Consider the following 21,570-nt stretch of genomic DNA (forward strand, 5'->3'; position numbering starts at 1 on the left):
CAAATACTTATATTTCTTTAGATCCCTTTGGAATATGTAAAATTAATCCCAATTTAGTTCTCATTTATTTCAGTGGGAACGAATTCATGGTTAGTTTTGCATAGATCCTAAAGGGACCCAAGTGCAACTTACTTATCCTGGAGCTAATCTTGAGCATTTTAAAGATTGGAGTTATATTTCTTGCAAATATTGGACACGACATGTGCTGGCCTGAGGAGCATTAAATGCAAGAGAAATGCCACTCAGTGCTAAAATGCCCCTGAGTCAGCCAATCATGTCTCCCTGCTGAGTGCTTATGGGGTAAGAGTTGACCACCAGTGAGAGCAGGGCTTCTTTGGCAGAAGTTCCAATTTCCTAGAATTCCCAGGACAGACTCACACAACCTCTTCCCTCTTCTCTTTCCATGGAAGCTTAAAACCTTTTCGAATTTCAGATTGCATTAGCTAACTGTTAAGTTTTATCGATTGGCGACTGGTATTTCTAACACTCTTTAAGTTTGTTGCTGTTTGATTGCCTCTCTCTTTTTAAATTTTGTGCTTATTTTTATTGTTGGTTCTGTTGTCGGTTGTTATTGTTTGGTCCTGTTGTAAACTGCTGTGGAATCCTTTTTGATGAAATGCAGCATTAAAAATATTTTTAATAGAAAATAAATAGCATGCACGGTACACGTTTGTTGCATTCACTCTTTTCATTCTTATGCGTAGACATCAAAATATTTTTTAAAAACGACTTTGTTGAAAAATGAAATGTGCTAAGGGAAGAATCCTAACCCCACGCTAGAGCTGGCTGAGGAGCCTTAGAAAGTGGCATAGCATTACGTATCTCTCTGCTGGCAGAGACAGAAGTTTGCTGGCAGAATGGCATTACATTGCTAGAATGTCCCACAGATGTTCCACTGGTGGGAGTGGAAACAGGGCAGGTTGGACATAGGCACAAATATGCCACCTTTTCCCCAACCACAGAACTGGAGAAAATCCACAGCAGCCCCTGGGGCTGGTGCAATTAACCCCCTATAATGTAGTTAATGGGAGGGAAGACGAACAGGCTGCCCGCATCTTCCGCACTGCCCGCAGCAATAATGGCAAAGCAATGGATGTGGTTGATGACTCTACAAGCCAATCTCTGAAATGCCTCCCTGCTCTAGCATAGATGTAAATTAGGGTTGCTCTACTTAAGACCCTCTTATGAAGATCTGGAAGAGACAGGGACCAGACAGGGCCCTTGAGAACCTCACAGACAACGAGTGCCAGAGACTGGGAGAGCCCAAACAGCAGTTGCTCCCTGGCTCTTGATTCTGGCTTCTGGGTGCCCAGCAGCCCCCTCCCTCGCAGGCTGCACCTCCAATTCCAAAATCTGCAAGGAGAATAAAAAGCAGATATTCAAATCGCCATCATCACAAAAGTGCCACTGTCTACCTTACCATGCTGGGATGAGTAATAAGAATTTGATCCCCGCTTCAGGAGAATGCAACTCTCTTAATAAATAGAAGATGCTTGTGCTTGGGTTTCATCAGATACATTCATTTCTGCCATTAGATGCTTCCGGTCCTGGCTACAGTGCAGCACAAAGTGCTGGGGGGCGGGGGGGAGGGGCTTACAGTTAACCCAGACAGTATACTCCCAGACACATAGAGCAGCTGTCATTGCTGTGTGTGGCTCTTTGGAAATTGCAGAATTCCCATCAGCCCCAGCCAGCATGGCTGACGGTCAGAGTTCTTCGGTGGCCCACAGGTTTCTCAGCCCTGGCCTTAGAGCATATATGAAGCTGCCTTATATCTAGTCAGAACGTTGGTCCATCTAGCCTAGCACCAGCAACCCTCCAGGGCCTCTGGCCAAGGTCCTTCCCAGCCTTGTTACCTGAGATGTTTTGAACTGGAGACACCAAGGACTGCATCTGGGCCTGACAGCAGGCAAAGCTCTTTGCTGCCAGCTGAACTCTGGTTCTTCCCCAAATTTGCTTCTGTAGCAGAAGGAACTGACGTCCTCCTTTCATCTCAGGAGCTCACAGGCCTTCACAAGCCCCAGGCGGAAAGCTAAAACTGCTGTGAGGTGGGGCTAGTCCTGGCAATCCGTGCCCCATTCCCCACAGTGAGGAGAAAGCAGAGCCCCTGAAACAGCAGTTCTGGCTTTCTTCAGGTGGAACAGCCTTGACTAATCCCATCGTGAAAGCATCCCACCCTTATCCAAGAAACCCTGGCATTTAACTGAGAGCTCTCTCCAAGGAAGAAACTGTCAGAGAGGCTCTGGTTCCTAGAGCGAGGACTTTGTTTTAGATCCATCCTGGGTAGCAGCTATGGGGAAGCCAGTGCTTATTGCCAGAAGCTTCTGCTTCAGCTGCTTGGATTTTGAAGCTAGAAGCCAGCCTGCTAGGGCAGTAGGAATGTCAGTGGATCAACTGCTTTGTGACAGTACCCTGCCGGCTGGCCATACAAAATGGGGAAAAGAAATCTATCTGAGGCCTCAGTTCTTTTCTTCACCCTCATATAGTTATTCTCACAATAGCACAAGTTGGAAATCTCAGGCAGAATAAACACACGGCTCTGTGACTGCAACAAATTTCTAGTTGGTCCTGGGAATGGAGTTGGACACACATGTATCTTTGTAGGAATTGGTCTTCTTCCAAAATGCTGAATCCTTGAGGCCCAGACTGCGGGAACAGGTAGGTCCCTTTCAGTTCTCAGCCTTGCCATCACCCTTGGCTGTTTCTGATGGAGGCGTTGCTGACGACAGATGGAGTGGCATCATCCCAGCTGCTTCCCTGCCCTTTAGGCCCACATGTCATCATAATCGCTGCTGCTGCTGCTGTCAAATGAGCTGTTCCCAGGCCCAGCCTTGCAGTTCACCAAAGGTCTGGGGGAAGCTGTCGAACCTGAAGCAAAGAAATGAGGGCATTTCAGGTCAGCTGCCAAGAAGAAGGAAGAAGCTCAGAAGGAAAAGATGCTGAGGGGAAAGCTGAGGTGCTTGGTGACCTAACTATCCAGATGCGAAGCCTCTCTAGAGGTCTTGCTGGGTAATGAGGGAGAAAACTATCGGCTTCTCAGGGTGGAGAGCTCTGGCCCCTATTCTTCTCTCTTTAGGCGATCTTGCTCTGCTTGACCATCACTAGAGCCCTGCATTGTGGGCTGCAGTAATTGGCAGCCCTATATTTAGTTGAGGATGTGCGGCACCCACAGCCATTAACTGTCCCACAATAGGAATCCATTTTGTCTAAGCCACAGATGGCCACCTGGCAGCCTAGAGGTCAGACACGCCCCCCCCCCAAAGCAATGCTATAAGGCCCCTGTCAGCTCTACTGAATTTTAATCAAATGTCTGGCCATGGTTTCATGTGGAATATTTTTCTTTAATGTTCCATCTCTCTTTTGTATCTAACATGCAGGTACATTAGCAAACATGTATGTAACACAACGCCTGGCCACACATGCTCCATAACCGCAAAGCCTTAATTACCAGATGGTGTCAATTTCATTACAGAGAATGACCTCACTTTTGAAGGGATCAGTTTGTGTTCGTCTCTGACGTTCAGAGTAGCTACAACCTTGTTTTATTTTGCGATGACCTTTGAATGTGCTAGCTGACTAATTAAAGTTCCATTGATAAGAATCCTACGCTTCACCTCCAAAGGAAGGCTCGTTTCCTGGATGGCTTTCCTGCTGCTCTGGTTTCTGGATGTTCTCATACCAGTCTGCGTCTCCAGAAGAGGTGCTGTCACTGTCTTCAGCTGCAGGTCCTGCTGGAGAAAACCAGGGACTTCATATGGCAGTGAGGAACTGGATCCAGCACAAGAAAGCAGCAACAGCATCACAATTACTATGTCCCCCCAGAAAGGTACAGAAAGGCTCTCACCTGCTTGTGGATAGGCCTCTGAGGTGGGGTGCTTGTTGTCCCCCTCCTCGTGCATAGCTGGCATTGCAAAATTGTAACGGGGAGGGTCTTCATCAGTCACTCGGTTTCGAAGAGAATCTGAAAGCAGGGGCCAAACAGACTTCATCATCAAGCTCCCAGATGCAGGGGAAGGGGAGAAGGAGGTTTCTTTCAAAACACAGGGGTAGGAGGATCCACAGAATATCACTGTCACCCCCACCATCAAATGACTAAGGAGCACAAGTTGATTTGTCAGGAAAGTAGGCTATTATATATGCTGTATTCAAACAGCACACCTCTGAACCATCAAACTTGCAGATCCTTTAACCCTAAGTTCCCACAACTCTTAAAGTTTACAAGGTTTGCCCCTTGTGGCTTTTTGTGGTTTTTTCCCCCTTTCCAGGCAAACCAAAAGGGCAAAATTCCTCCTCAGGTCTGCCTGGGTGCCTTCCTGCTCCCTCCTTCCCCAGTCCTCTCCTGCTACCTCTCTGCCTTCACTCCCAACCTTGTCTCAACTAGCTGGGAGGGGCCAGTTGAACCCATGGGCTACCTACCCAGTCCCTGCACGAACCCATTCATGGGATTTTATTGGGGTGGGAATGAAGAAACACACTGGGGACATACTCAGCTTCCTAAATGCAACCCCTAACAAACATTCAATTGCCTCTGAATGTGGATTGCATAATAACCCGGGCATATAGATGTGGGGCACAGAAGTCTAACTTGCATCTCTTAGTAGAAAACCTGCACTTAATCTGCTTTTAAAGTTTGCAGTGGGAAAATCTTCGGGGACTGTGGAGGGAGGGAGTTAGCAGGTGGGCCAAGCGGCACCAAGGAACAGTAGTGGTGGAGAAGGAAGTGTTTAAAGAGCCTAACTAAATATTAAAATCTGTCTGCATTTTTCCTTTAATACTGATCTAAGTCAGACTTCTGGAACTGCTGCTAGTCAAGCAGAGGGGTGTGTGTGAATATATACTGGGATATATGGGGGGGGGGAGTGGGTGGAATTTTGATTAGGAAAACAGCACAAAGGAAAGGGTTAAACATCCCCCAGTCCTGATCAAATCCTTTGGTAGAACCACAAAGGATCACAAGGGATTATCAGGGATGTACAGCTTGGTCCAAAGAAGCTAGGAAGTTTCTGACAAGAAAGCAGTGTGTGCCTGGCAGTGGTGAGATGCTCACTGTAGAAGGTAGACAGTTGCACAGGTGGTTTGCTGCTGAAATCATAGTGTTCATAGTCGGAATCAGAGTCTTCACTAAGGGGTGTAGGCAGCACTGCCGTTGCTGAAAGGGAGAAAGAAACGTGAGTCCACTCGGGGAGAACCAGCTAGTGGAGCTATCAGGCAGGACTTCAGGGCACAAGTCCAAGGTCAACGCAGAAATGCAGCAGGACTGACTTACTCTGGGCTACACCCAACCTTCTCTATCTGCTACTACCAGGGCTCTTGTGCCAGGGGATAGGTGAGTTTTATTGTTGCACAACATAGGAACCCAACACAACAGTTGCACTAGTTGAAACTCACATCACGGCAGATTGCATGATCCATCGTGCAGCAAAGCTGCCAGTAACCTGCTTATGAATTCTCCAGCATAATAGCATTTCACTGGCACAAAATATTTCAACCATTTTATCAGATGCTTGAAATGCTGTCTTTGCTTGGCAGAGTAGACAGATAGATTGTAGATAGACACAAACACAGAGAGACATGAAGGAGAAATGTAACCAGTAAAATCAGGGAAACAAAATACCAAAAAATGACACTCTCAGACACTTACATTAAGTAACCATTCACAGAGCATTATTGATGATAAACACAAACGTCTTGGAATGGGTACTGGCATTTATACAATATTTAAAGTACCGTACAGTAGATTTTCTAGCTGTAGGCTTTTTTTGGAGTTATATTATCTATTTAAATGTTGTTGTTTTTTTTAAAAAATAACTATTTTTATGAAAATAAAATGGTTAAACTGAGAGGAATCCTGATAGGGACAATGTTATCAAAACAAACAGCATCACTGGTGGTGTGAGGCTGGTAATAACTGGGATTCAGTAGCAAATACCAGCTCTGAGGCAGGGACTTTCCTCAGGAAAACTGCCTGTTGTGATCCTGATAATTATAAAACACATCCAACCAGCAGCATTATTGGATAACTGCAGCAAAAAAGAGATTGGAATCGTTACTGCGTCTCAGTAGCCATTATGAGGTGGGAGACACATGAGACAAGGGATAATATAGTGCTACCATTTCGCTCCCAGCAGCCCATCAAGGACAGTCTTATGGGCTACTGTCTCGTAGATTCTGGCCCAAACCATCAAACATGGAAACTAGTAACTGCCAGGAAGACAGGAGAGGGTGGGGAGACAGGTGGTCGATGGAATAAGGGAGATACAAGTGATGCCAGCAAGCTATAACTTCCCATACCTTCTTCTTTGGGGAGGTTTGTGGGGACTTGCTGATAGTTGTTGCGTGTTCCAGTGGCTGAGACTTGCATGATGTGATTTAGAAGGATGGGGGCAGCAGTTGAGGCACAGGGATTGGCACTATCTGCAACTGAAAACAGATATTTCATTCTGTAAGGCTTCCCTTCAAAGGGACTTTGCACGCAGATAGGCGTTTGACTCCTGCTCTGACAACAGTGGAACTAGTGAGCCTGTGGCTTTCCAGATGTTGTCAGACTACAACTCCCATCATCTATGACCACTGGCTGGGCTGGGCTGATGGGAGGAGTCCAGCAACATCTAGAGGGCCACAGGTCCCTCATTCTATACAGGCTTCCCTTCCATTCCTCAGAGGGTGCTGAGGTGACATTCTCACAACCAACTTCCACATGGTAATCGTATGAGTAACTATTGCATTATCCGGGGCAGGGGGAAACCAACACCCATGCTGCCAACCGAGCAGTGGAAAAGTGAAATATTCCTCCAACAGATGTGCTCTGTAAGAAAAGAATAGCATCTGCACATATTTACTATGGAAAGAGATGATAGTTTGGAAAGGTCCAAAGGAAATATAGGCCCTCCATAGTAACTAAAGACAGTTTAGACATGACGTATCTGATTTTGCCGAATTTCCTTGCTTGCTCAACAACTTTGGGCAAAACATTTCACCCTGCTCTTTCTAGGTATAGTGAATTTTTAAGAGTGGGGTTTCGCAGGAAAAGCTCTGAAGCAAAAAGAAAAAAGGGTGTGGGTGCTCAGACACTGAGCTTTAAATTGCAGGCTGTGGCTGGAAAAACCAGAGGAAAGTTAAGTGTTGATAAGCCCAAAGTTGCATGCCCGGGTAACATCATTCATTCACGTAAAAGAAGTAAACATGAAAGCATTTTCTGGTCATCGTACATAGCAAAATGACAACAATAAAATCCAACTGCAACCCCCCAACCCCCAACCCCCCGAAATCGTGATTTGACACAATTTCCATCTCATATTAAAAGCTTGGGAAAACAAAGAGGGTTTTGCCTGGCACTAAAAGGACAACAGAACAGGCACTTAGCGAACTTCCTCAGAGACAGCACCCTAGAAGTGGGGCACCACAACCAAGCAGGCCCCTTTCCCCTGTCTCAACCTGCCTCACCTCTGATGACAGGGGCACCTAGACAGGGTTGTCCTAATACCTTTTGGCCCCTGAGACAGACCCCAAAATGGCACCCCCATCCCTGCCAAGGAAGGAGGAGTGAGAGAAGATTGGAAACAATTGGGGTGGGGGTGAGGAGACAGATCAACGTTCGGATCAGCTGCTCCTGTGGATCCTGCCACCTGAGGCAGTTGCCTCACTTTACCTCATGGGCCAGACCTGCACTCAGAGGATGGTGTCTGAAGGACATTATAGTTATGCACCAGCACTCTGAACTGTGTCTGGAAACAGACCTGGCATCAGTGTGGCTTTTTAAAGCAATGTGGAGATATGTTCTGTTCACCTGGTTGCAGTTAGCAGCTTTGCGATTGTGTGTAGCACATAATAATATTTTTTTTGCATGTAAATGTTTCAAAAGGGGGCCAAGAAGTAAGGATATGCTATAGGGACAAACATCTGCCAAAATGACAGCCCGCAGGCTGGCTGAATGTTGCATCTTTAAAGCAAACGAAATGAGTTTCCGACATGAATCCATATAACTAAATGCCCATAACAGGGGAGAGATAGAGCCCCGAGAGATAGTGGCTCAATTATGCACTTTTCTCTGAGAGGCTTCTAAGTCTCATTTGCAATCAACCCTTCTTCTTGAAATCTATGTGCACTCTCCTTCAGATTTCAGGAAGCATTATAGACTTGTTATAAAGGAGGCTTCTGGAAGTGGCAGGGATACACTGAGGCTGAAAAACATTTGACAGCTCATGACAGCTTCTTGGTGGCAATATGAATTCATGGCAGGGACATTTTGCAGCATTTCTGATTCCTGCCAGGAAGGAATCTGGCATCTGTTTCGAAGACTTCCTATAGTAGCTGTCCAAAACACAGTATATTATATCCACTCCACCAAATTCCCCATAGCATTATTTATACGTAGGTTTCCTCCCTCTGTAGTGCTGGTAATGCCCAGCATACCAATGGTACCGTTTTTCCTTCGCCTGTGTCGCAAAACGGTGATAATTAGAGTCAGAATGGCCAAAAAAAGGAGAAGACCCAGGACGATGCAGAGAATTTGCAGTATCTGGTATGATGGTCTAACATCTAAGTTCTCAGGTGCAGTCCAACCTGCAAATGGAAACATTAGCAATTGTGGGTAGGTAGTAAAGATGGACAATTGAAGAAGAAGAAGAAGAAGAAGAAGAAGAAGAAGAAGAAGAAGAAGAAGAAGAAGAAGTCGTCAATTTCAGTTTCTCTCCATTTTCCCAGTTCAGTTCATCCCATGATGATTTTTTCCCCAAGTAGGCATTAAAATATATACGCATTTTGTGCAATAACATTCTCCTAATATAGCTATTTTTTTGTACACAATTATGCATGGTAGATTTATGTTGCATTTGTGATGTCCTATTATGTTATTGTTATTCATTGTTTGTAAGGTGCTTTGGGAGTCATTTGAATGAAAAGTGGAATAGAAATACAACCAGTCAATCAGTTTCCCCCAACAGAATGCATTTTGCATGCTATTTTCAATGAAGAAGCACATTTTTGTATGCATTCTTTGGTTTGCGAACCGCATGGCAAAATTGAAAGTAGTGCAGATTTCAAAGGAGAGATGCATTCTGATTTGCTAATTGGTTCAGGAAGTGTGGATTTGGAAAATTTGCATTCAATGCAAAATAAACAAATCCTCACCCACCCACCCTACCCCGCCTCTAATGTGTGGAAGGGAGAAGGGCAAGGAAGAGGGAAACAGCCTTCCAAGCTTGTGTTTGATTTTGTGCCATTTCTGTGTTTTCTTTGTTCTTATACCATAAATGTGTTGCTGCTATTGTTGTTGCTGGTGCTGCTGTTATGAGTTTGGGAAGGGGGGAGTAGGCTGTATGCCAAGACCCTTCTAATGTCTGGGGCCCCTTCTAATTCCTGGAATAGCCAGGCTTGCTTCCTGATGAGGTAATGGGCCACTAAGGAATCCAGAGGAGTTAGAAAAACAAAGGCCAGAGTTGAGAGTGGAGTTATGTGTGCTGGAAGCTGGAAACAAGGCAGCCGGCTGGGAAGGCAGAACATCAGAGCCATGCCTGATTTCTCCAGGAATCCAAGGCTGCAGCTATGAGAGAAGCAAGGCCTTATGGGGGTATTAATGCTGTGAACCCCTCCATTGCAGGCTCTGGTTGTAAATATGTGCAAATAAACCATATTAACTTTCCAGTCTCCGCTGCACCTCATTCCAAAGGACACATGAATCCTGAGTAAGTGCCTGGAACCCCTGGAATCTTGCACCACTCAAGAGATTGGGGTGGCATGTAACATCATCACAATGATTATGATTATGACTATTAAATTTATTAACCCTAAGGTCCCAGGGCAGGTTGCAATGTTAAAGCACAACACAATAGGAAAGCCAGTCTAAAACAACTTAGTAGCATGGCATAACTGTGGATGAAGACTAGTATTACTATTTGTTTCGGTTACCCCGCTGTGCATACAGTCCCTATGTCACCTAGAGGACACAGACCAGGAACAAGGGCTATATAAAGATAACAGCAGGTGTGGTGTGGAAAGTTTAGAGGCTGGGTGTTTGTTCCTATGGGTACTGATCACACAGGCAGACAATACCAAACAAGCTGGGATCATGATTTTATGCTACCTCCTATTGTAACGCCTGAGCACAAACGGGAGATGCAATACTGTCTGCAAGAGGAAGTGCCTTGAGGCTTGAACTTACGTGGACTGGTCAGGTGGGAGACTGGAGTCACTGCTTCTGTTGCTTGTGTGTTTGCAGGGCCCGCCAAACCCTGTGAGCCTGAAATCCAGAAAAGAGCACAGAAGAGTAAAGAACCAGCAACACCTAAGGACCGTATTAGTTTTTCGGTTAGAGAGCAGGAGACAGAGAAAGAGGGTCTAGACTGCATCTTCTTAGGATCCTGGGTGGGTGAGAAGGGACCCCCCCCAGCTCCTGCTTTTTCCTCTTAGTTTCCCCCCCACATAGTTTTTACAATTCTGTTTTATTGTGATTTTAAGCAAATCAGCAGCAGCACAGGGAGAGCCAGAGACCCTCCCTCATTTGCAGATACCTTTGTATTGAGCTCAGACAGACTAAGCAGCCTGTGCTGGTTTCATGTCAGCACCCGGCAGCCATGCAGATCAGCAGGAAACAGTGTTGGGTAAAGCACATCGCAGGCTTGGGGTAAAACAGAGAGAACTGGAAGCTCCTTTAGACTGTGATACATGTTGTGACAGCGGCTTCTGCACCATCAAACCAGTTACCTAGCTACTCTGCAACGCAACCAGGGCATTTTCAGGTGGTGGGTGGGTCTATTGCCTAGCGACATCTCAATCACCCCCTTCAGAGAAGCCAAACAGCATCATGGCATGAAGTCCCTACTGAAGCAGGGAAACCAGAAGGGACCCCTTGCTTGGGCCCTGTGGCTACTATCTGTATTGGGCTGGCATGGCATAGATTTCAACCACTCCTCTTTCCATGCAAATCACTGCAAATTGTGGTGAAATGAATTCAATAATGGAAAAATGAGAAACCAAGAAAACGGAAATTGACAGATCCTGCTACAGTGGAAGCTTGGTTGTTGAACGTAATCCGTTCTGGAAGACGGTTCGACTTCCGAAATGTTCAACAACTGTGGCACAAAGGGCTGTTGGAAATTTCCACTGAGAAAATTGAAAAACATGCAGCGGAAGCCATTTGGCTTCCGAGGTGTGTTTGAAAATGAAAGCATTTACTTCCGGGTTTTCGGCATACAGTTTCCAAAGCATTCGGCTTCTGAGACACTTGAAAACTGAAGTTCCACTCTATTGCTATGTGTTGTTCACTCATGTCAGCAATTGACACCAGCCTGCTGCTGTAAAGGGTTTAATGGTGTGCCTCGTTAAGCTCTAATTATCACTCGGTGAGATTTCTGCACCTGATTGCTATTCAGCTCCCACCTTACCATTTTTCTTCTTTATATACCTACCAATTAAGATTTTATTTTATGCATCCAATGAATGGGGCCCAAGTTTATGAAAGGTTATGCCATAATAAATTTGCTGGTCATTAAGGTGCCTCATGGAAGCACTTGGATCATTTTTTGGACTGGTAGCAAACAGGGAACAAATAGCCCAGTCCACCAAGATGATCAGCTATGCCTGCAGGGGGAAGAACCCCAGGCTCCAGGTGGGATTTCTGTCTCCATTTCAGCTAGTGATCTAAATCTGGCCTGTCTTTACTCTGGAATACTTTTAGGCACCGGATCTATTCTTGGCTTCACCTTCTGCAGATAGTCCACAGGTGAGAATGTGTTAAATGGATATTGATGTCTGGCAAGGCAAAAATGCAGGCAAGTCCTTAATCTTGAAGGGAAGTGGTGGTGGGAAAGCTCCAGGACGATGGTGGTGAGGACTATTAATGGACAATCACTTGTCCCTGGGGATCTTGTAACACCAGAACAGGACATCCAGGGAAGCTGAAGGTTGGAAGATTCAGGACAGACTACACCCCAAAAGCAGTACTTCTTCATGCAGCACATAGTTAAAACTACGGAACTTGCTCCCACAGGAGGCAGTGATGGCCACCAACTTGGAGGCTTTGAAAGAGGATTAGACAAATTCACAGAGTTTATCAATGATGGCTACTAGCCATGATGGCTATGTTCTGCCTCCACAGAACGCTGGAAGGTGCTCTTGTGCTCCTGTTCTGCTCCATGGTTTCCTATGGGCATCTGGTTGGCCACTGTGAGAACAGGACGCTGCACTAGATGGGCCACTGGCCTGATCCAGCAGGATCTTCTGATGTTCATATCTGCCTGTTTCACTTGCTCTCGGTTTCTCTTTCCCCCCAGGCTTAAGTTCAGGGCTTGGTGGGAGAATGGCATCGCAAAATTGAATTCCCAAGGAGGGTGGCATTTTGGTTCACACAGCACTTTGGAAATTTCAGATGACATAGCTTTGCCTTTAAACGCCAACTGAATCAGAGTTCTCCCCTGTCCTTACCTGTTCCTACCATTAACTACCCCTTTGGTTGAAATCTGCACCAGAAAGAGGGAGAGAAAAAGAAAAGGCATACTGGAGGCACCAGCCAGGGCAATTACCATTGCAGATCACACCAGCAGCTCCAAACTGGGCAGCGCACACATTGCTATTGTTGTAGAGCCAGCTGCAGCTGGCGAGCGAGTTTTCTGTTCCGGAGCAGTCATAGTACATCTTGCCCATCAGCGTGTGGTTGAAAGGCACTCTCGGGACTGAGGCCTTCTCACTGCAGTTCAATGAGTGACAGAGCACATCAGCCTCATCCTGGTACCAGTTGCCATCACACACAGTGTTCCAGGTGCCCCGGTAATAAACCTCCACTCGGCCGGCACAAGCATCTAGTCCTTCTGACAGCCGCCACTCCTGGTGCTCTGCGGAGGTGATGGGGGTGAGGGAGAGAAATAGAATCAGCAAAGATAAAACAGCTGGGGAAATGCCACTCTTATGCTGTAATACGCTGCTACATTATCAGCACCAGTGATTTCCTTTTCTTGTAGGCCAGAGCTATATCTGTTACATGGAAGGCATTTTCATGTGTGATGCTAAGAACTATAGTAGAGCAGTTTCCTGTATTTGAGGATTGAGATTGCCACGCTGATCAGAACATGTCTTCAAGTCTAAAATGTCTCTCTTCGGTTTGCCAAATCATAACATTCAGAAACAATGGACCAGACAGAAGCTAAGGACATGGTAGGATGCCCATTTGGTTTCAAGGCTGTCATCTTCCATTTTGAGTCCCACAGTAATAAATGCCGTTTTCCCTCCTTCGTCTTCTTACGATATTTTTAAAAATGAGCTCTCATCCAAAGCAGGGGGGGTGGGGAGCTTGTTGACGTTTCAATTCAGCAATGAAGACGTCAAATGCTACTATGTGACTCAAAGTCACTTTAGGTGTCATGTGTGAAAACAGCAGGGATGTGCTTAGCATAACTTATCCTAATGTGCTTTCTGGGAAACATTCCGAGAGAGGATTTCATGGGAGGTGTGGAGGTCAGCGCAGGAGATCTCCCCATTCTTGCTAAGTGCTTACACTCTGGTTTGCAGGCCAGGCATTAAGAGGAACAGGGCTACATGTTTTTCAAGGGAGCTACATTCAGTACACATAGTTCTCAAAACACTTGCACTACTTGCTTGGGTCTGGGACTTCATCAGAGACATAAAGTTTGTTTCATGGTTTATTATTGAAAAAAAGATAAAGGTGGTCCTCCTGATGTCTCCAGCTGCCCCAGAGAAAAATCCAGGACTTGAGGAACATTTGGCCTGATCCAGGAGGGCTCTGCTTCATATATTTCTACTGATCTCTATTAAAAACAAAAAACAACACAACCTGCGGGGAGCAGCAATTTCTCTTGAGATGGTACTGAGCTACAACTGATAAATATGCGTTGATCTTTGAGGAATAGATTTCTGCTTGATTTTTCCTATAGCTCTGCACAAGAGATGCACTTCTGTCACACGGCTGTCATAAAATATATGCACGGGACACGAAATTTAAAGCAGGGATGTCCCAGTGTCCACATGCAGTTAACATTAGGCCAGCAACATCACTTTATCTGGTACTATACTGGGAATTCCTTTCTGTACTAGTTCTTGGCTGCTCCACCAGGCTCAGAATACAGACAAAAAGGAAAAAGGATTGAAAATGCCCTGGCTGCTTCTTCTGACAAGTTTTAATGAGTGGAAAGACTTCTGCTTCCCCTTGCCCTCCGTTACAAGTCTTGGAATGGAGGGAAGGAAAGCAAGGATGTCAAGCAACTTCTACCCTGTCTCCTCCCACCTCCACCAATACTTCCACATTTGGTGGAGTCTCCAAGTATTAGCATGGCAATGTGAGTCTGGTCATTAAGGCCTGATCATGGGATAATGAGAGTTTGTCTCCTCCAGGATCAGGAAATGGACAGTTCTTTGAGTCGTCTGTATGAGTAGACACATGTATGCGTGCACATGTGCACACACAGAGAGAGAAAAAGATCTGTGCTGACCTGAACATATTACACTGGCATCTTCCTTGTGTCCACAGTCATGGTTCCTCTCGGATGGACAGTCCCACAGAAAAGACTCATTCCCCAAGCACTTCACTTCATCCAAATAGATGGGGCCTGTCCCCTTCTGGAAATGAGAGGCAATAGGAGCCTGAAGAGCCCAGCCACAATGCAGTTGCAGGCACACAACTTCAGCATCAGTCAGGTCCCAGTTGTCATCACATATGGTGCCCCAGGTACCGTTGTATTCAACCTCCACTCTGCCAGAACAGTTGCTTCTTCCATCCACCAAACGTAGCCTCCGTGTTTCTGTAGGAATGATGCAGAGAAGAGTTGGATCAGAAGTCACACAGTGGGAGAACAAAGAAATAGAAGGATGGGTGGGGATGGATGGATGGATAGATAGATATCTAAATTTACAGATCTAAATTTAATATAGTACAACTTGCTAAAACAGCAAGGCAAAGAAAGCCCATACATTCCAAAGCTCCGAACATCCTTATGTTACTTGGGAAATTCAGATCTGGCATGGATAGATACATGTATGAAGCTGATGTATTGAGTTGGTTCATGCATGCCTGTCCATCACTTGATGACTCACATGTAGGAATGGTCCTCACAGATATATCCATGGTTTTATCTTACTAAACATTTACACAAGTGCAACAACTTTTGGCTGCAGAATGTAAGTCCCCCACCCTCTCCTCTCCCCATGCAGCCCCACCCAAATCTGCTTGGGTTTCCCTCCAACTCGGGGGTGCATGGGGAAAGGAGAGGGTGGGGGACTTACATTGTGCAGCTAAAAGATGTTGCACTAGCAATACTGTTTAGTTGGATACCTCCCACAGATAGAACTTTCATATCCCCTCATTTCCCCTCACTTTGCAATGGGGGCTTCCTTCCCGCAAATGAATCAATTTGTCATATTCAGGTGCCAATTATTCAGGCCCAGTTCACACACGCAGCAGAATGAGATGGGGGAGTCAGGTGGTTGCATGGACTGCAGCTCAGTCTGCATGTATTAAAAAAAGAAGAAAAACTACTACCGTAACAACACCAAAATAAATGCTTACTGACAGAAAACCAGTGCAAAGTTCTTGACTTAGAACCATTCTCCTCAGTTTGCTACGTGCAGGAAGTTAAAAGCAAAAGTGTGGAAAAGCCATTGAAAGTGGTATCCCCACCTGCAATTTGAGGATTCTACCAACTCGTTCTGTTGCATAGGCAGATGGGGCCACATTGCTAAGTAATTAAGGTCTGGTGTGCACATGCAGCAGAATAAGGTAGCAGAATTCTGGAGGGGCAAGGGGGATTGTACCACCTCAGACAGTAGGTAGAAGGATAGCATTTTTGTTTGCTTTTCCATGTATCAAATTTCCTGCAATTAAAACAACAACAACTAGCTCATCAGGGGGAAAGGTCTCAGCCCTACCCTCTGCTGTGCCACTTTCCTGACTGCAGAGTGTTCAGGTTTGGGATTTTTTTTTATATACATATTGAAAAATATGGTTCCCCCACCTGCGGTATGAATTGATACAGCTCACTCTACCAACTCAGGACGCTTCCAGCTCATTGCCACATCATTCTGCTCTACATGTACAGCAGGTCCAAGTTATGAGAAATCAAGTGATAGAAATGCATGTGGGAATGTTACCGACCCTGTGATGTTTCTGATTCTGTAGCTAATGAGATAACCGGAACCCAAGAGTTGGGGAAATACAGACTGGTCCACCCACTTTTTTTTCTATCTGAGAGGCATTCTCAGTATAGCATGGCGAAAAAGAACGCCGTAGCTCAGAGGAAAAGCATCTGCTTTGCACTCAGAACTTCCCTTGGTTCAATCTCTTGCATCTCCAGGTAGGACTGGAAATTATCCCCCTGCCTGAAACTCTGGAGAGCTGCTGCCGGTCAGTGTAGACAGCACTGAACTAGATGGACCAGTGGCATTACTGTGTATAAGACTGCCTGCTCTGCTCCTATGTTCCTAAGGCATCTCGGCCTGAGGCTGTCTGGAGGGGAGCCTATTTGTTTCCTTCAGAGCTCTGTACACAGATACATCTTTCCTCCCTCAGTCATGATTCATGAAACCAGCATGGGAGAAAAGTATGTGTGGGTTGAACACTCATAAAAAATACTATTGACCTGGACTCTGTACTGTATTCAGAGATTTCCAGTATTTCCAGGATTAAAACACACACACACACACACACACACACACACACACACACACAACCCCAAAGCTCACAACTGTACGTGGGGCCTCAATATGGTACAGGCTCATTGAAGACAGTGACAATGTTGATCCTGCCAAAAGAGCCAATCCTGGCTTATGTTGCTACAGAAATTGCCTGAGATTCAGCCAATCAGTTCAGGATAGGGGGTCCATATGCCTTTTTTTACAGTCCTCCATTTGAAAGCCTGTCAGAAGAGAGTCCCCAAAATGGTGGCCTTCAGATATTTTGGACTACAGGAATGGTCCATGGTCAAGGGTGAAGGGAGTTGCAGTCATACAACATCTGAAGGGTACCAGGTAGGAGAAAGACAGTCCTTTGTTTGGCTGAGTCCTCTACATGAAGTGCTGTCTTATTTAAAAGAACCATAAGAAGGGAAAGTGGGGGTGCGGGAGGCTTGAGGTGGCCCCTCGGCAGTTAAAGCCCCTGGACACCAGAAACGCATCTCACCTGGTCACAATCTTCCCCACAATGGTGAGATGTACTTTATTTCTCTTTAGATTATACCAGTTGTGTCTAAACTTGCACCCCTACAGATGAATTAACATATGCAAATTTTAGGCAGATTTGCATCCTCTCTTTTTTTAGTGATGAATAAGTGACTCCCCTAGTCCAGGAAGTGGGTGCTATAGAAAAAAAAGCACATCAACCTCAACTCTGCTCTATCCGTGGGATGGGTGCAACACAATTTGCCACCCACACAACTTCCTGCCCCTTTGATGAAAATGTCACTGAGGTGAGTGCACACGGAGCTCAGGTAACCTCAAAAACCAGTGATGAGGTAAGCTCTGCTCCCTGGGAGGAATCCCAGCAGGTGGGGGCTGGCTGGCCTGGGCCATTTTTGCACAACTTGGAGACTATTGTAAGTTGACCGCCCCACCCTGTCTCTGCCCTATATGCAAGCAGGCTAATGGGAACTGAATACAAGACCATCCAGACTCCAAAACAAAAGATGCACAATTATGTCTTAGGATGGTGTCTACTCTGAACCGTATGTGTTCCATCATCTCCCAGATCGAAGAAGTGGGGTGAAAGATGTGCTTATCAGAATCTGTATATCCTCGTGTCCTTATCTTTGTGAAGAAGCCAATCCACTCTGAATATCATTCCTGCAGTTCTTGATAGATTAGCCCTTCAGGATATCTTGCTTGCTCTTCATATGTAAGTTAAGGCATCTGACATTTGCAAGCAGAGCTAACATGCCGCTATGAGATGTAGTGTGTCTGGTTAATAAGGCTGTGCTTTTTGTGAACCTAATACCACGGGCAGATGCAAGGATGTATGTACAGAAACCCTATTCCTAATACTATGCCCATCAAACGATAAATCAAATTGCTTACTTCCTAATTACCTGGCCCTTCTCTAAGCAATCCATTGCTTATTCTTCTTCCTCGATGTACCTGTTCTTGCCAACTTGGCAATTAGACTACCCATTGCTCTGCCCATCAATATCTGATTCAGCCGCATCAAATGCTAGATAAGACTTGGAGTAAAAGAAAGATTCAAAAGCACTTGCTTTGGATTAGGGCAGTATTTTGTAACCAGCAAGGAATAGACCTGGCTAATGTATAGCCTAGGGAATAGAGAGGCTGGAAAGTGGAGAGGCATAGCTCTCTTAAGAGGGGTCTCTCAATGCAAACTGTCAAAAGGTGAGTTACCTTTCTGGTTATCCCCCATCGAAGCAATCACAATTAAGAGAGTTAATATGGATAGACAATGGGCGACCTACAGGGAATTGCTGGACTTTGCAGGGGGCAAACCCAGACTAAAACCTATGGAGAACTTAAGAAGCCATGTTATAGATTGGTTACAATACCACCAGATATGTGATAGGTTTAAAGTAGACAAAAAAAGGGGGAGGGGTTGGACCAAAGCTCACAATTTGAAAAAGAACTGTTACAAAATAAGGATAAACATCTGTCTAAAATGTATATCTTCTTATTAGAATGGGAAACAAAATACGAGCTAGTTAAAGCATCCATGACACACTGGGCAATAGATATAGGACACAATATAGACCTAAACCTCTGGGAAAAACTTTGGAAAAGTGATCTGAAATTTACTGCGCGTTATTTGCTGAAAGAGAATTATTTGAAAATGATTCATAAATGGTATTTAAAACCAAGTAGGTTGGCAAAGGTGTATAGAGCAGAATTAGAAACATACTGGAAATGTAAAGAAATGGGAGGAACATTTTTTCTTTTGTGGTGGACATGCAGATAGGTGAAAGAATGTTGGGAAATGATATATAATGAGCTGAAAAAATGTTTAAATTTACCTTCCCCCAAAAAACCAGAGTCCTTTTCATTGGGAATAACCTATACAGAAATTCCTAAGTGCCAGAAAAGTTTGTTTATGTATGCAACAACAGTGGCCTGTGTTTTGTTGGCCCCAAAATGGAAAGTGGAAAATATTTATTGAATATATGGAAAATGATTGTACATAACTGAAAACGCTGAAATCATTAAAATAAATTCAACAGAGTAAATAATATTTGATTGATGTAAAAGTGGAAAATTGATTTGAACAGTTACAGTAAAATATGTGGGAAACTATGATATGCAATATGAACCATGGAAGGAGAAGAAGGGAAGTCATTGGATATTTCAAAGTTTGTAAAATGTTTAATTGTTATATAGAAAAATGAAAATTCAATTAAAAAATATCTTTAAAAAACACTATCAAAGTGAGTTGAAGGAGGAGGTGATTGACAGTTGATCCTGATGTGTTCACCATGTCATCACCCACACCCAATTGGATCTGCCCAGCACCTGACGCTCAGCTGGTACTGAATAAATATACAGTATTAGTAGTAAAAATGGCCTTACGAACCAGCCACGCGGAAACACACCACAGATAGAAAAGGGCTTAGCCTACCCTTTCGTATTCTTACCTGGCTCTGCAGTTGGGCTGCCTTCAGTGCTGTTTCCAATGGCAGGAGACGTGGTTGGCTTTGCCTGGACTGAAACAAAAACAGACAAGATTTGGAAGTGAATAATCACAGGTGTCTGATTCCAAGACTCCAGCGCAAAAAGTGCACATCATCAGGGTGGGGTGGAGGGAAGAACCAGGGAGCAACGCCCTAGGTGATATGAAGTGTCTCTGCTGAATATAATTAAGTGCTAGTTAGAATTTGTATGATTGGGAAATACTTCTTGAGAGATCAAACTGTGCAGCTGGAATATTTTTGGAGGCTCTTTTCTAGCTGGAGAGCTAGTTTTAGGGCAAGCTATCCATTTCAATGTCACTCAGTTCCTCAATTTTCAATTCTTAAGTTCAGTTCATCCACATCAGTATGTGAATTATCCCCACCCCTCTCCAGGCCTCATGAAAAATTGTCAGCACTTTTGTGTTCATTTCTGCTAACACAGACACTTCTGTGTGTAATTTTGCCTAATATACATGTTGTTGCAAGCACTTACCCCCTAACATAATGCATTTTTCTATATTATTTACACTGATATATGCATTTCGCCTTATAAAGGCATTTTCGTACACCTTTTTCAGTTGAAGAACCGCATCGCAAATTTTTCAGAAGTGTGAATTTCAAAGGATGGCTGCGTTTCAGTTTGAACCAACTTTCTGTCCCATTTCTATTCCCTCAGCTGATACTGATTAAATGTACAGTAGTTGTAAAAATGGCCTTATGAAACAGCCCTGGAAAAACTACCAACGATATAAAAGGGTTTAGCTGTTCAGTACGTAATACAGTGGTACCTCGGTTTACAAACTTAATCCGTTCTGGAAGTCCGTTCTTAAACCAAAACCGTTCTTAAACTGAGGTGTGCTTTCCCTAATAAGTCCTCCCTTCTACCGTTCGGCTTCCATTCTTAGACCGAGGTAAAGTTCGCAAACCGGGACACTACTTCTGGTTTTGTGGAGTTCGTAAACCGAATAGTTCGTAAACAGGACTGTTCTTAAACCAAGGTACCACTGTATCTCTTTTCATGAATATCAAAAGTTCAGTATCTTCTTGCATTCAACAAGCATATAAAACCCATAGGGATAAAATACAATGCTACCAAAATGCAGTTCCTTGTGGAAACTGCACATAAACTGTTGGTTCCAAAAATCAATCTTAAAAGTAGAGATTGCAGCAGGAGGGATGACTCTTAGATACGTATATTATTAACACAGAGTTAAAATACAGTCTCAGTGGAATCTGATTTTTGATACATTTTTCTTTTCATTTTTTTCTGGAAATTTATTTTTTAAAGTATGTTAAGTGATCATATTTGCATTGATAAATGAAATTTTCAATTTAAATGAAACTGCCTTATAAATACAAACTTATTCTTCACTATTCAAATCCTTGATATTTATTCCAGCGGATTTGAAGCCAGCATACTGTTCTTTTATTTTGTCTGTTGCTGAAAATCAGAAAATATTTTGTAAAACAATATTTACAGTTTACACCAGCCCTGAATTACATGAAACGTGAAATAACAACATTAAGCAAATCGGCATTGCAAAACTCAAGTGCAAACAGCATATCAAGACCATCGGTGAAATTATCATATCTGTACCAAATGCAGCTTTTAGAGCCAGTCTTCAATTTCATGCACTACCACCACAAAATTGAGTTTCACAATTTGGGGAATATTTAAAATGTTATAGAACATCTATTAATATTTACAACTCAGTTACCCAAGATGCCTTTTCTTTTTTGTGACATTTCGGCCATTGTCAACGAGAATGCTACAAAAATGGCACCACATCTGTTTAAACCTCTGATTTGATGAATGATTTCTATATTCTTCATGAAATGTAGATGGATGGTATCATAGGCTGCTTCTCGACAGGCATTTCTCAACACTATGTGTTCATTGCTCTTTGTCTACATGCAGAATTGCAACAGTGTTTTTACACTTGCAAAGTTTTGTGTTTTGTGCATGTTGAAC

At 44.2% G+C, this 21,570-nt stretch overlaps 1 protein-coding gene across 4 annotated transcripts in view; it reads right to left on the minus strand.

The window, feature by feature from the left end:
- Window positions 1-605: 605 nt before the first annotated feature.
- Window positions 606-21,570, minus strand: part of CD6 (CD6 molecule) — a 45,163-nt gene continuing 24,198 nt past the window's right edge. The window contains exons 2-11 of one of the 4 annotated variants that reach the window (XM_083513376.1): window positions 19,563-19,631; window positions 14,439-14,747; window positions 12,519-12,827; window positions 10,160-10,237; window positions 8,422-8,562; window positions 6,292-6,420; window positions 5,048-5,149; window positions 3,845-3,961; window positions 3,615-3,728; window positions 606-2,868 (exon numbers count right to left, since the gene is read on the minus strand). In XM_083513376.1, coding sequence (XP_083369502.1) covers window positions 2,765-2,868; window positions 3,615-3,728; window positions 3,845-3,961; window positions 5,048-5,149; window positions 6,292-6,420; window positions 8,422-8,562; window positions 10,160-10,237; window positions 12,519-12,827; window positions 14,439-14,747; window positions 19,563-19,631 — 1,472 coding nt within the window. In that variant the 3' untranslated portion in view covers window positions 606-2,764. Of the gene's footprint in view, window positions 2,869-3,614; window positions 3,732-3,844; window positions 3,962-5,047; window positions 5,150-6,291; window positions 6,421-8,412; window positions 8,563-10,159; window positions 10,238-12,518; window positions 12,828-14,438; window positions 14,748-19,562; window positions 19,632-21,570 lie in introns of all 4 variants that reach the window. The other 3 variants (XM_083513375.1, XM_083513374.1, XM_083513377.1) reach the window with 3 other exon arrangements.

This window comes from Podarcis liolepis, assembly GCF_965112155.1.
Source record: "Podarcis liolepis genome assembly, chromosome: 1".
NCBI classification, from domain to species: domain Eukaryota; kingdom Metazoa; phylum Chordata; class Lepidosauria; order Squamata; family Lacertidae; genus Podarcis; species Podarcis liolepis.